At 35.0% G+C, this 13,942-nt stretch overlaps 1 protein-coding gene across 7 annotated transcripts in view; it reads right to left on the bottom strand.

Moving 5' to 3' along the window:
• The window catches only part of FER (FER tyrosine kinase), a 383,463-nt gene that overhangs the window by 247,929 nt on the left and 121,592 nt on the right, over positions 1 to 13,942 (bottom strand). For 6 of the 7 annotated variants that reach the window (XR_004901995.1, XM_036020640.1, XM_036020636.1 and 3 more), the window contains one exon: positions 3,764 to 3,953. Coding sequence is in view for 6 of the 7 variants with exons in the window: in XM_036020640.1 (XP_035876533.1) it covers positions 3,764 to 3,953 (190 nt within the window). In the remaining variant the exon portion in view is untranslated. Of the gene's footprint in view, positions 1 to 2,836; positions 3,649 to 3,763; positions 3,954 to 13,942 lie in introns of those variants that run through there. The other variant, XM_036020641.1, reaches the window with a different exon arrangement.

Raw genomic sequence — 13,942 nt, 5'->3', positions numbered from 1 at the left:
TGACTCTTCTCTCTCATACTCCACATTTAATCCATTGGAAATGTCATGCGCCCAACCTTCAAAATATATCCAGAAGCTGAAAAGTTCATGCCACTTCTGTGCCATTACCCTTAATCAAAGTATCATTTTTCTATTGCCTGGGTTACCATTTTTCCATCTTTGCTCCTCTTAAGTATATTCTCAACACAGTTATAGTGATCCATTTAAATCAAAACTCAGAGCATGTCATTACTCCGTCATAACCTCCTCCCCAACCCAAAGACTTCCCATTTCACACAGGGAACAGCCAAAATCCTTAATTAGAGTCCGCAAGGCCCTGAGATCTGTTTTCCATTACTTCTCGGATGGCATTCCCTATATTCTCAGTTTCCCCTCCACTCAGACCTTCCTACCATACCTTGAATACTACAAACATGTTCCTGTCTTATAGTCTTTGCAAGGAATATACCTTCTGACTGGAATGTTCCTTCCCCAGAAATTAAGTAGCTTAAGAGCACCCTGTTTCAAGTCTTTCTTCAAATGTCACATTCTCAATGATGCTTATCCTGACTTTCATTTAAGACTGTGTCCTGACCTCTGACCCTCTAGATCCCCACCCCTCTACCCTGCTCTGTTCCTACACCTTGGTATTTATTATCTCCCATTATAAATAATTGTTGTGTGATATTTAATATTTATCAGTTTCTCCTTTGTATTTTGGGCAAAATTAGACATGGTGAAAAAAGACACCATTAGAAGCACAATTCTTCATGACAGAGATGATTATATTATTTGCTGCAAAAAATATTTAAAGGTTTCTGTGACTTAATACATGGGCTTTAATTTTCATCAAATTGTATTGCCAAAATAAACAATACATCTATTAACCTGACTATATAATCTAAACTCTGATTACACTTCTGAATCACCTTGGAATTTTTATAAGAATACATAATCTAGGGCCCACTCATTTTCAGTGGTATAGTTCTTTAAGGCACTATAGTTCTGTAGAAGCATTCACCCATGAAGAATTAATGTTTTGGTTAACTCGGCCATTAATTAGGATCACGTGGAATAGTTAATTGTCTCTCTACTCTTCATAACATTTAAGCCAGTTTTCACTATTTTCCATCACATCATAGTTTGATTTTTAGTTTTTTCAATTCTTCCAATATTCAACTGTTTCCTTGTTGAAATTTTACACCACTATGAGGATGAAATTTATAAAGAGGACGGATTTGCTTATGTTAATTTCAGGCTCTTTAAAAATTAGTATTCATAAAATAATGCTTAATTATGCAACAATTTTTTAAATTTTTAAGTTATTTTTAAATTAAGTTTTAAAAACTATGCATCGCAAATACTTCTTCTTATTTTATAAAATACTCTGTAAAATCACATCAATTGTCATCAATTTGGGGAATGACTTAGTTATAAAATGTTATTTTATTACTTTAAACTACATACAGTCATATCTCAGAAGTCATCTTTAATGCATCCTGGAACTCATGACAAATGCAAAAACTGATGAGTACCAAACACGAACGTGAGGAGTTATGAAGCATTTTTTTTTTTGCGGTTTGGCATCATGACTCATACAGGTTCCAGCAAGTGCAATGGAGTTCAGAGCAAGTGCCAAGTGCTGAAATATTTTTTTCTAGTCAAAATGCAAATACAGGGTTTGATGAGTTCTGAAGCTGATGAGTACCAAGGTATAACTGTATATTATAGTATTCCTTTGTAATTTCCTTAAAGAATTAAAGTCACTGCTTCAATGAATAGACGATATATTTATAATTAAATTTTCAACTATTTAAAATAAATTCAGTAAAGTGAAATATATTGCATCACTTTGTAAAACTTTACAAGGTATTATCATTATTGAATAAATTGTTTTAAGAGAAAATGTGAAAGTGTCAGGAAGTATATACAGTTTGAAATGTATATAGAGCTTAAACTTTACTATACATTCTCTCTGACACATTATATATTCATTTATTTAAAAAGCTTCTTTTCAATGATTATGAAAGATAAAAAAGCCTAAATGATCATGAGTTCTAATAAATAAAAATTAATGAACTAGTATATTTTATTTTTTAAAGATTTTCTTTATTTTTAACAGGGGGGAGGGATGGAGAAAGAAAGGGAGGGAAACATCACTGTGTTGTTGCCTCTCACGCGCTGCCTACTAGAGACCTGGCCTGCAACCCAGGCATGTGCCCCGGCTGGGAATCAAACTGGCAACCCTCTGGTTTGCAGGTGGGCGCTCAATCCACTGAGTCACATCAGCCATGGCAACTAGTATATTTTAAATGTCAAAATGAAGTTTTTAGTTGTAGTTATCAAATGGAGATACGCTACATCTAGTGACTTTAATAACGTCTTTTTTCTATCATAATAATAATGCCAACAGGGGATCAAATGCACACAGAATTACTAAAAATAGTTAGATTGCCAGTTTTAACCTACCTGCCTAAAGCTATATATAAAGTAACCAATTTTTCAACACCCACATGGAGACAAAGAAATATAAACCACACTCAAAACACAAAACATTTACTAGCTAAGGTTTTCAAAAACAAAGTAAAATGAAAAAACTTCAGAAGTTTCTCTGAAGGAATGCATATGCCAGATAGTAATCCAAGATCATAAAGCAAGAATAGAACTCTAGTAGGGTCTTTTTATCTGACAGGACAGTAAAGGAGAACAAAGAACTGTAATTATAATTCACAATATAATGTAAAGATTACTCTGACTCAGTTAATAACAAAAATGGCAATAATCACAATATTTTAGATACTTCATATTCATTTCCACATTTATCACATTTTCAAACAGATTTTTTTCTTCCTATGAGACTTTTGGCTGTTTAACACTCAAACCACACTATTGAGAACCACATAAACTAAAAGTTATTAAATATTAACTGTAACATCTATGATGGTTCTTAATGTAGACTGCATCCAGCTACCCACAGAAAAAGCCAAGGATATAGCTCAGGCTTGTTCAACCTTGGCATTACTGACATTTGGATTAATTTTTTGTTCTGTATGTGAAGGGTGGGGCTGTCCTGTACATTGCAGGATGCTTAGCAGCTTCACCAGAGTCTACCTACTAAATAACAATAGCAATTACTAACTATGAAAATCAAAAATGTCTTGAAAGATTACCAAATATCTCCAGGGTGAGGGGAGTAAAATTGCCCCTTCGTGAGAACCACCAACATAAGATGAAAGGAAGAAAGAAATGAAGGAATAAAGGGAGAGAGGGAAAGTATTTTTGTACTAGGCATTCTTAAACAGTTAATAAAGCTATATGAAATAAGTTTAATTTCTAGTTGGTGGACTTAAATGTGTTTATTATAATTTAAATATATCTGTAAGAAAAAAACCTTATTGTGAAAACACAGATAAATAAGATTCTGCTGTTCTTAAGAAGAAAAAATTAACAATAACTTTTTCCTTATTTCTTACTTCTATCTTAAGAATAATACCCTACCTTCCTGCTGTCTCCCAGGAATAAAAACAACTGCAGTCTTTGTTTTCAGTTTTGAAGGCAAGAGAAGAGCTTTTTCCTCTGACTCTATAGATGGTTCCTGAAAGTGCTCTCCAAGTGACCTGAAGGTGACTGACAAGTCTATTTTGCATTTACAAACAAGTTTAATAGGACCTGCATATTAACAAGAGTAACAATTTGTTATAGTAAACCAGAATCAACTTTTGTATTCACTTATTACCTATATATGACTCTTTTGGACTTCTTGTTTGATTACTCTTTGGCTTACCATAGATGTAACTGATCGTGCATCTTCTTCATAATTTATTACCGGAGGTGGCTCTTTTCCATCATTTTCTTGCACTTTTTGCTCTAGTAATCCTTTCTGTGCTGTAAACTTTTCCTCGGTGCACCTCAGCTGCTGCACTGACTGTTTCAGCTCTTCAAGTGTCTGTTTTTGGCTTATCAGAAGCACAATACTAAAAAAGAACACATTAAATATTAATTATCTGGACTTCTTTAAGAAATACAGACTTTAAAGAAACCCAAAAATGTTCTTCTGTTTTCAACTTTGTGAGTCCTACTAAATCAGAAGAATTATAAAACTAAACAGATTTTGAATCCTCACAATAGTTATTAAATGCTAGCATTAACAAAATGAAAGAAAATATTGGAAGCAAAAACCAAATTCAAGATGCTTTCAAATATATTTTGATCTATGGCATTCATTTTATTTTACAGCTAAACCATCCACCTCACAGATTATAGACATTTAAGACCAGAAGCATAGGGCCTAAAATGAATTAACATGACTGAAGCACAATCTTAAATTGATTTCATATCTCAAATGTAATATACCTAGAGTCAAATCTGTACACAGAGTAAAATAAATCAAATCAAGTAGACAGCCTGGGACCAAACTGTTTGTACATTGTGAGGGGTGTGTGTTTCAATTTGGGGGAAGCTGGGCTGAGCTGTGAGTAAAGGAATGAGCATAAGTCTCCCAAATCTTTCCAATGTCATCACTATAAAGACAGCAGACTTCCCAAGCCTTCATTTAGATAACTACATGGTCCACATGTTGCCTTGTTGTGACTTTTTACTCCTTGGAGGCTACCCCTAGGGGAAATTTCAAACTAACTCATCCACATTTAAACTACAACAACAAAAAGAGAAAAAGGTAGCGGTGATGGAAAATACCTCTGGAAACACTGCCATACATAGTGTATTAATATATTAAAGAACTGTGTCATGTACTACTAAAGTAAGTTATTCATATGTAAGAAACAATAGATCATCAGTAGAGAAAGCTTCAAAGTTAAAGAATAAGGTCAGAATGTTACCTTCTTAAAATGGAACTTAAAAGGATCAGCATAAACTAAGTAAATAATCGTAAGCAGAAGGAATGCACGCTAAGAGAGATTTACTTATAAATATGATGCTGATTGATATTTTGAAATCCAATTCCAATCAAATTGAGTAGGATGCAACCTCAGTTGATCTATAAAGAAAGCTGAAATCTCCTTAATCATATTACAAGTAGGAGAGTACCCTAACAAAAAAGATAGAAAATTGAGTGAAATGTTGGAAAGAACTAGTGATGAAGTTTATTTGTAAAAACACCAAGCAATGTTCAAAAGACAAATCACTCTAAACCGTGAAGTTAATAACAAAAATAACGAAAAGGGATATACTATACTGTCAGAGCTGATGAATACCTCCCAAATAAAATCATCATGACATAGTAAAAAGAATGCAATTATACTGAATTTGAACAGATTCAACTTCATGACTTCATCCCTTTGCATTTCTCATCTTCAGCTTCATCATTGGGAAATATTGATGATAATAATAGTACCTACTGTCAGGGTTGTTCTGAGAATTCAATAAAATAACATTTGAAAAATCACTAGCAAAGTACTAAAGTAAAAATTCAGAAAACAGCAATCATTATTTATATCATCTTCACTCAACAATCTATAACCTGTATTCTAGATACACAGAAATTTTCTGACAAATTCATGCATTTGCTTATTTAATATCTCCATTTTCAAAATAAATTTGTTATAATTTCTTTTTCTTTTTCAGTGATTCTCTTCATAAAAAGTTTGTTTTTAAAACAATCACTTTTGTAAACATAAACTCATAAGGACCAAGTTCTGGAAAAAAATTACATTCATATGAACCTAAAACTTCCTGACAGTTCCTTCTTTGCATTTCCTAGCTACCACAAGATTCACAACAATGACAACAGTATAAGGAACAATTTAAAATGTATAAGGTAAAATGGTAAAGATGTATTTTCATGTACATCTGCCAGATCAGTCCAAAAAATGGTGAATGATTTCACAAATGTGGACAAAATCAACAGGAAAGTATATATGAAAATCATAACATTCTAAAACAATTACTGTTGCCAGTGGTCTTTTGCAAACAAATTTCCAAAAAAACAAATGGGTAAAATGCCAAAAGATTTTTTAAAAATTAAATGGCAAATAAGACACCATAATTATAAAAAGAAGTAAATATTAACTGAAAACTCTCAACAAAATTTTTAGAAATCTGTTTATGGGAGTAAAAAGCATTTACTGTATTATATGTTAAACTATGTGAGGCTAGCTGAATAACAGTCTCCTGAAGTTGACCAGGTCCTTATCCCTAGAACCTGTGAATATGTTACCTTCCATGGCAAAGGGGAGTTTTCAGACATAATTAAGCTGAGAAGGTTGAGATGGAAGAGTATCCTGGATTATCCAGATGACCCCTATTAATATAGCCATGAGCATCTGATAAGGGAAGCAGGAGGGGTAATGTCAGAAAAGGCAACGTGACAATAAAAAAAAAAAAAAAAACAGCAATGTGATGAAGGGCTAATAACAAAAAATTGAGGATGACTCCAGAAGCTGGAAAAAGCAAAGAAGGAGCTTCTTCCTAAAAGCCATCAGAAGAAATCAACAGCTTGGTTTTATGCCCTTAAGACTCATTTCTGACTTCTGTTCTCCAGAAAAGTAAAAGAAAGAACTCATGTTGTTTTAAGTTACCAAGTTTGTGGCAATTTGTTACAGCAGTAGAAGGAAACTAATACAAACCCTAATCAAAATCATACCCATTTTAAATGGTTGAACTGGACTGGAAGAGTTTTTATGGCTGGGCAGTGGCCAGTAACAACTAAAACTATAGATTTAAAAGGAAAAAAAAATTGAGGAGTCACAAGCATTATTCAACCAGAAAAAAAAAAAAAGACTGTGAGTTAAATAAAGAATGTGAATAAATTAGTTTTAGCATAATTTAAATACAAAATAAATAAGGGACAATATTAAACCATTATAGAAAGTTCAAATTAAAACAATAATAATTTATGATGGCCAGAGAAAAGGTGGGAGCCTGGGGAGAGGCAGGTAAAGGGGGCAAATAGGGATATCTGTAATAGTGTCAACAATAAAAATAAAGGAAAAAAGCTTTTAAAAGATTTTAAGTCATACGTGTTACATAGTTTAGAAAAAGAGCTCTATTTTTAAACAATTTCTCATGGTGTTTACAATCTCTAAGTATTACTGTTATTTCACCTTTATTTTACCCTGAATACAAACAAGATCTTCCAAAATGATCAAAACAAGGGAGAAAAGATACATTTTCAACAATGGTCCTGGAACAATTGGATAACCATATACAAAAATTTTTTAAAAAAGGATCTAGACACAGACATTACACAATTTACAAAAAAAATTAATGCATATGGACCACAGACTAAATGTAAAACATAAAAACAATAAAATGCCTAGAGGATAACATAAAAGAAAATCTATATAACCTTGCATATGGTGATGATTTTTTAGATACAACACTATAGGTACAATTCATGAAACAAATAACTGATAACCTGGACTTAATAAAAATTAAAAACTTCTGCTCTGTAAAGAATATCAAAAGAATGAGAAGAGAAGCCGTAGGAGGAAAAAGATTTGCAAAAGACACATCTGATAAAGGACTGTTATCTAAAACATGCGAACAACTGAATGTCAACAATAAGAAATCAACCCAATTTAAAAATGGGCCAGCCAGGGCTGGTGTGGCTCAGTGGATTGAGCGCTAGCCTGCGCACCAAAAGGTCACAGTTCAATACCCAGGGCACATCAGGGCACATGCCTAGGTTCTGGGCCAGGTCTTTAGTTGGGGGCATGCAAGGGGCAACCAATCAATGTACCTCTTGCACATGATGTTTCTTTCCCTCCCTTCTTCTCTCCCTAAAAGTAAATAAATAAAATCTTTAACAAAATTTTTTTAAAGATTTTATTTATTTATTTTTAGAGAGGGAAGGGAGGGAGATAGAGAGAGAGAGAGAGAAACTTCAATGTGTGGTTGCTGGGGGTTATGGCCTGCAACCCAGGAATGTACCCTGGCTGGGAATCGAACCTGGGACACTTTGGTTCCCAGCCCACGCTCAATCCACTGAGCTACGCCAGCCAGGGCTTAACAAAAATTTTTTAAAAGAAATGCTAAAAAAAAATAGGCCAAAGACCGTAATAGACACCTGACCAAACAATATAAACAGGGGGCAACTAAGCACACGAAAAGATGCTGCATATCATATGTCACCAGGGAAATGAAAATTAAAGCAACAATGAGATACCAATACACATTTATAAGAATGACCAAACTCCAGAACACTGACAACTCCAAATGCTGGTAGGATGTGGAACAACAGAGACTCTCATTCATTTCTGGTGGGAATACAAAATGGCACAGCCACTTTGGAAGACAGTTTGGCACTTTCTTATAAAACTAAACATACTCTTGCCATAGGATCCATCAATGACACTCCTTAGTATTTACTTTAGTATACTCCCCCTTAGTATTTTTTTTACTCAAAAGAAGTTGAAAAGTTATATTCACATAAAACCCCATACATGGATTTTCATAGCAGTTTTATTCATAATTGCCAAAGACTGGAAGCAACCAAAAAGATATCCTCTAGTAGGTGAATGGATAAATAAACTGTGGTACATACAGACAATAGAATATTGTTCACAATTTAGAAGAAGTGAGCTAAGAAGTCATGAAAAGACATAAAGAAACCTTAAATGCATATTTTAAGAGAAAAAAAGTCAATCTAAAAAGGCTACATAATGTATGATTCTATGTGACATTCTGGAAAAGCCAAAACTATATAGACAGTAAAAAGATCAGTGATTTTCAGCATCTGGGAATGGGGAGGAGTGGAGGAAAGAGGATTTTTAGTGAAAAAATTCTGTATTACACCATAATGACGAATAAGTGTCATTACACATTATTCAAACTCACAGAATAAACACCACCAAGAGTGCAACCTAATGTAAACTATGAATTTTGGGTGATAATGATGTGTTACTGTGGGATCATCAATTGGTGGGGAATGCTCATATTGGGGGAGGCTATGCATGTGAAGGGTCAAGAATATTTGGGAAATCTCTGTACCTGCCCCTCAGTTTTGCTGTGAAACTTAAACTGCTTTAAAAAAATAAAGTCTTAATTCAAAAAAATGAGACATCACTACATGCAGATTATAATGGGTCAAATTTTTTTAAATGCTGGTGAGGATAAGACACTGATCATTCACCCACTGCTGACAGAAATGTATCAAGGGTACAATCACTATTCAAAACTACATATGCAATTACCACACACCTAGTAGTTGTACCCTGGGTATTTATCCTAGAGAAATTAAAACTTTGTTTTAAAGATTTTACTTATTTATTTTTAGAGAGGGAAGGGAGGGAGAAAGAGAGAGAGAGAGAGAAACATCAATGTGCAGTTGCTGGGGGCCATGGCCTGCAACCCAGGAATGTGCCCTGACTGGGAATTGAACCTGCAATGCTTTGGTTCACAGCCTGTGCTCAATCCACTGAGCTACACCAGCCAGGGCTGAGAAATTAAAACTTTTGTTCATACAAAAACCCATACATAAATGTTTGCAACATCTTCATTTGTAATAACCAAAAATTGGAAACAAATCAGATGCTCTTAAAAGGATGAATGATTAGACAAAGCATGGTGTATGTACACTGTAATGGGTTGAACTGTGTCCTCCAAAACGATATGTTCAAATCCTAACCTTAATACCTCAGAATCAGGACTTCCAGCCAAGATGGAGACATAGGTAGATACTCTATGCCTCCTCACACAACCAAAAGAAGGACAACAATTTAAAAACAAAAAACAACCAGAACTGACAGAAAATCAAACTGTAATGGAAGTCCAACAACCAAGGAGTTAAAGAAGACACATTCATTTAGACAGGTAGGAGGTGCGGAGACAGGTAGCCCGGCACAGAGGACTCGCAGCAAGGCAGTGGCTGGAGGACCAGGGTGGGCAAGGTGGCAGCTGGCAGACCCAAAGAGGTGGCAGATTATGGACTGGGTGGTCCCACATTCATGCACAGATAAACTGGGAGGAACAACTGGGGAGCGAAACAGACTGTGCTACCCAGGGCCCTAGCGCAGGGAAATAAAGCCTCAAACCACTGATAGAAAACACCTGCGGGGATTGAGGCAGCAGCAGGAGAAAATCCCACCCTCACAGGAGAGTCCACTGGAGAGACCCACAGGGTCCTAGAACATACACAAGCCCACGCACATGGGAATCATGTGCCAGGGGGAGCCCAATTTGCTTGTGGGAAGCCGGGGAAGTGACTGAAAGCTGGCAGAGAGTGGAGCAAGCACCAATGGTCCCTCTCAGACCCCTTCCTCACATACAGCATCACAACCCAGCCACCTGGGTTGCCCCAACCAGGTGAATACCTAACGCTCCGCCCCTCACTATGTAACAGGTACACCAATACAAAAAAAATGGCCCAAATGAAAGAACAGATCAAAGCTCCAAGAAAAAAATACAACTAAGCGACAAATAGCCAACCTATCAGATACACAGTTCAAAACACTGGTAATCAGGATGCTCACAGAATTGGTTGAATTTGGTCACAAATTAGATGAAAAAATAAAGGCTATGCTAAGTGAAATAAAGGAAAATGTACACGGAACCAATTGTGATGGGAAGGAAACTGGGACTCAAATCAATGGTGTGGACCAGAAGGAAGAAAGAAACAACCACACAGAAAAGAATGAAGAAATAAGAATTCAAAAAAATGAAAAGAGACTTAGGAACCTCCAGGCCATCTTTAAACATTCCAACATCCGAATTATAGGGGTACCAGAAGGAGAAGAATAAGAGCAACAAGTGGAAACATCATTTAAACAAATAATAAAGATTTCCTTTCCCCAATCTGGCAAAGGAAATAGACTTCCAGGAAGTCCAGGAAGCTCAGAGAATCCCAAAGAAGTTGAACCCAAGCAGGAACATACCAAGGCACATCATAATTATATTAGCCAAGATTAAAATGAAGAAGAGAATCCTAGAAGCAGCAAGAGTTAAGGAAACAGTTGCCTACAAAGGAGTTCCCATCAGACTGTCAGCTGATTTCTCAAAAGAGACCTTACAGGCAAGAAGGGGCTGGAAAGAAGTATTTGAGGTTATGAAGGGCGAGGACCTACATCCAAGATTGCTCTATCCAGCAAAGCATTCATTTAGAATGGAAAGACAGATAAAGTGCTTCTCAGATAAGGTCAAGTTAAAGGAGTTCATCATCACCAAGTCCTTATAACATGAAATGTTAAAGGGATTTATCTAAGAAAAAGAAAAAAAATATGAACAGTAAAATGACAGCAAACTCACAGTCATTAACAACCACACCTAAAACAAAACAAAAACAAAAAGCAAACTAAGCAAACAACTAGAACAGGAACAGAACCACAGAAATGGAGATAACATGGAGGGTTAGCAACAGGGGAGTGGGAGGGGGAGAGAGGGGGAAAAGGTACAGAGAATAAATAGTATAGATGGTAGGTAGAAAATAGGCAGAGGGAGGATAAGAATAGTATAGGAAATGTAGAAGCCAAAGAACTTATAAGTATGACACATGGACATGAACTAAAGGGGGAGCAATGTGGGTGGCAGAGGGTGTGCAGGGTGGAGGGGAGTGAAGGAGGTAAAATTGGACAACTGTAATAGCATAATCAATAAAATATATTTTAAAAAATTTTAAAAAGAACCTCAGAATATAACCTTAATTGGAAATGGGTTGTTGCACACATAATTAGTTAAGATGAGGTCATACTGGAGTCCATGGGCCCTTAATTCATATGACTGATATCCTTGTAAGAGGAGAAAAATCTGGATATGGAGAAGAGACAGGCAGAACACCATACAAAGATGGAGGCAAAATCTAGGGTGATGCTTCTATGAACCAAGCAGTGCCTAGGACTGCCAGCCAACAGCAGAAGCTAGGAGAGATGCATGGAACAGAAACCAGCCTGCTGATACCTTATTTCAGACTTCTGGTCTCCAGTACTATGAGACAATAAATGTATGTTTTTAAGCCACCCAGTTTGTGGTACTTTGTAATGGCAGCTCTAGCTCTAATGGGGAATATTATTCCCCATACCAAGGAATATTATTGTGCTTAACAGTTAAAAGGAATGAAAGTAACTGGATCAATCTCCAGAGAATTATGATGACTATAAAAAGCTAATTTCAAAAGGTAACGTAGAGTGAGACTTCATTCATGTAACATTATTGAAAAGATAAATTGTAAAAATGGAGAACAGATGAAAAGTTATTGGGGGTAAAGAAGCGGGCAGAGGATAGAAAGCAGTGTAGTTATAAAAGTGCAACATAAGGGGATCCTCCCAGTGATGGAAATGTTTCAAGTCATGACTGTAATCTATAGAGGTCAATATCTACAATTATAATATTAAATTATACTTTTTCAAAATGCTACCATTGGGGCAAAGTAAATACAGGGTACATGGGACCACTCTGTATTGACTCATTCACATACACCGCTATCTAAAATTACCTCAAAACTTTAAATTTAAATAAAAATATATATCATTATTGCTGCCATCATGCTTCCTCTGCTACAGTGAGGCTTTTATCATCTCATATGCCGTGGGTTCCTAAATAATCTGTTTTGGGGATAGGCCTTATTTATTCTCCTTTAGAACTTCTAAATATCTATTGTATTGTGCCACATTGCAATCACTTAGAAATTCTCAGACACTATCCTAATACCAAGAATTAAGTTAAAATATAAACTTCCTGGTTTTCAGTTTAGTGGTTTTTAAAAATAAGGAGACTAGCAAGGGAAGTATATGCCCTATTATATGGCTATAGTCTTAATATTTTTTAATTAACATGTCATAATGAAATCAAAGAGCAATATCAACTTCTTCCAATTAATCCCGTTGAGCTCTATTATAACAACAATTTCACATACATTGAAATCTTGCTTTTGTTCAATTAGTTTTTATAAAGCACTGCTGTGATCAGTATACAATATACTATGTAATTATTTTATATGCTTATACACCATAGAGCAAACAAGCTATATGTATATTTTAATTTAAAAAATTATAGTAAATACATGATTAAATGATACAAGATACATAAGAAGCCATATATAAATTTAAAACATGGAAGAGATCAGAACCTTTGCATGTAATACTTATCCCTACCTCTGACTACTTTCCAAATGAAGGAACCTTCTGTCCTTCAGGTCTTGGCAAAGATGCCATGTCCTAGGAGAACCCCAATCACCTATCTTAAGTAAGTAGGTAGGTACTCCTCTGTTCTTGTAGCTGTGCTGCTATTTCAGCAATTATTACAATTTCCTGTGAAATTTTAATCTCTTGTTTTGTACTGATCCACTCTACAAAAATGTAAGTTTCATGAGACGTGGCCATATATGTCTTACCTTTCATTGTATTCACAGCACTTAGTAGACACGCAATAAATATTGTGGAATGAATTCCCTATGTATGAAGCACATTTTCATAATACATGTAATCTAAAAATTATAAGACAAAAATAAAAGTTCCCTGAATTTGCAAACCAGAACAATATTCTAAAGTGGTTCAATTCTTACCTTCACTATAAGCTAGATGTGGCATTTTGCCTGTCTCTTAAAACTTCTAGGCAACAGATATCACATAATTTCAAAGACAAGGTTGAATCAAATACTCTCTTAAGATTCTACATGGCTCTAAGAGTTATGACTTTGTAACATATAAGGCATTTTTAAGTACTAGATGATAATGGTACAAAACTATACAAAATTAAATAATCATTCACTTTTCAAAAATCAAGCCAAGCATTAAAACCAACAGGAAGTTTCAAACTATTTATGCCATTGAGTCACAAATGATATATGCTTGGTATATTTTCCCATAAACTATTTTCTAATACAGTAGTTAAGGATCCTAAATCAGGTGAAAATTGATTATTATTTCCACTTGAGTAAACATGCTTTAAAAGTAGCAAGTAAAGATACTAGAGTGATGCTTTGTGTTGTATTAAAATCATACCATTTCTAGTAGCTGGATTTATTCCCTTCACCCTATTTTTTTTAGATAAAATTTTACAATGGTTACATTTC

The sequence above is a fragment of the Phyllostomus discolor genome, chromosome 3, assembly GCF_004126475.2.
Source record: "Phyllostomus discolor isolate MPI-MPIP mPhyDis1 chromosome 3, mPhyDis1.pri.v3, whole genome shotgun sequence".
Lineage (NCBI taxonomy): Eukaryota > Metazoa > Chordata > Mammalia > Chiroptera > Phyllostomidae > Phyllostomus > Phyllostomus discolor.
This window is presented reverse-complemented; position numbering and strand designations above follow the sequence as displayed.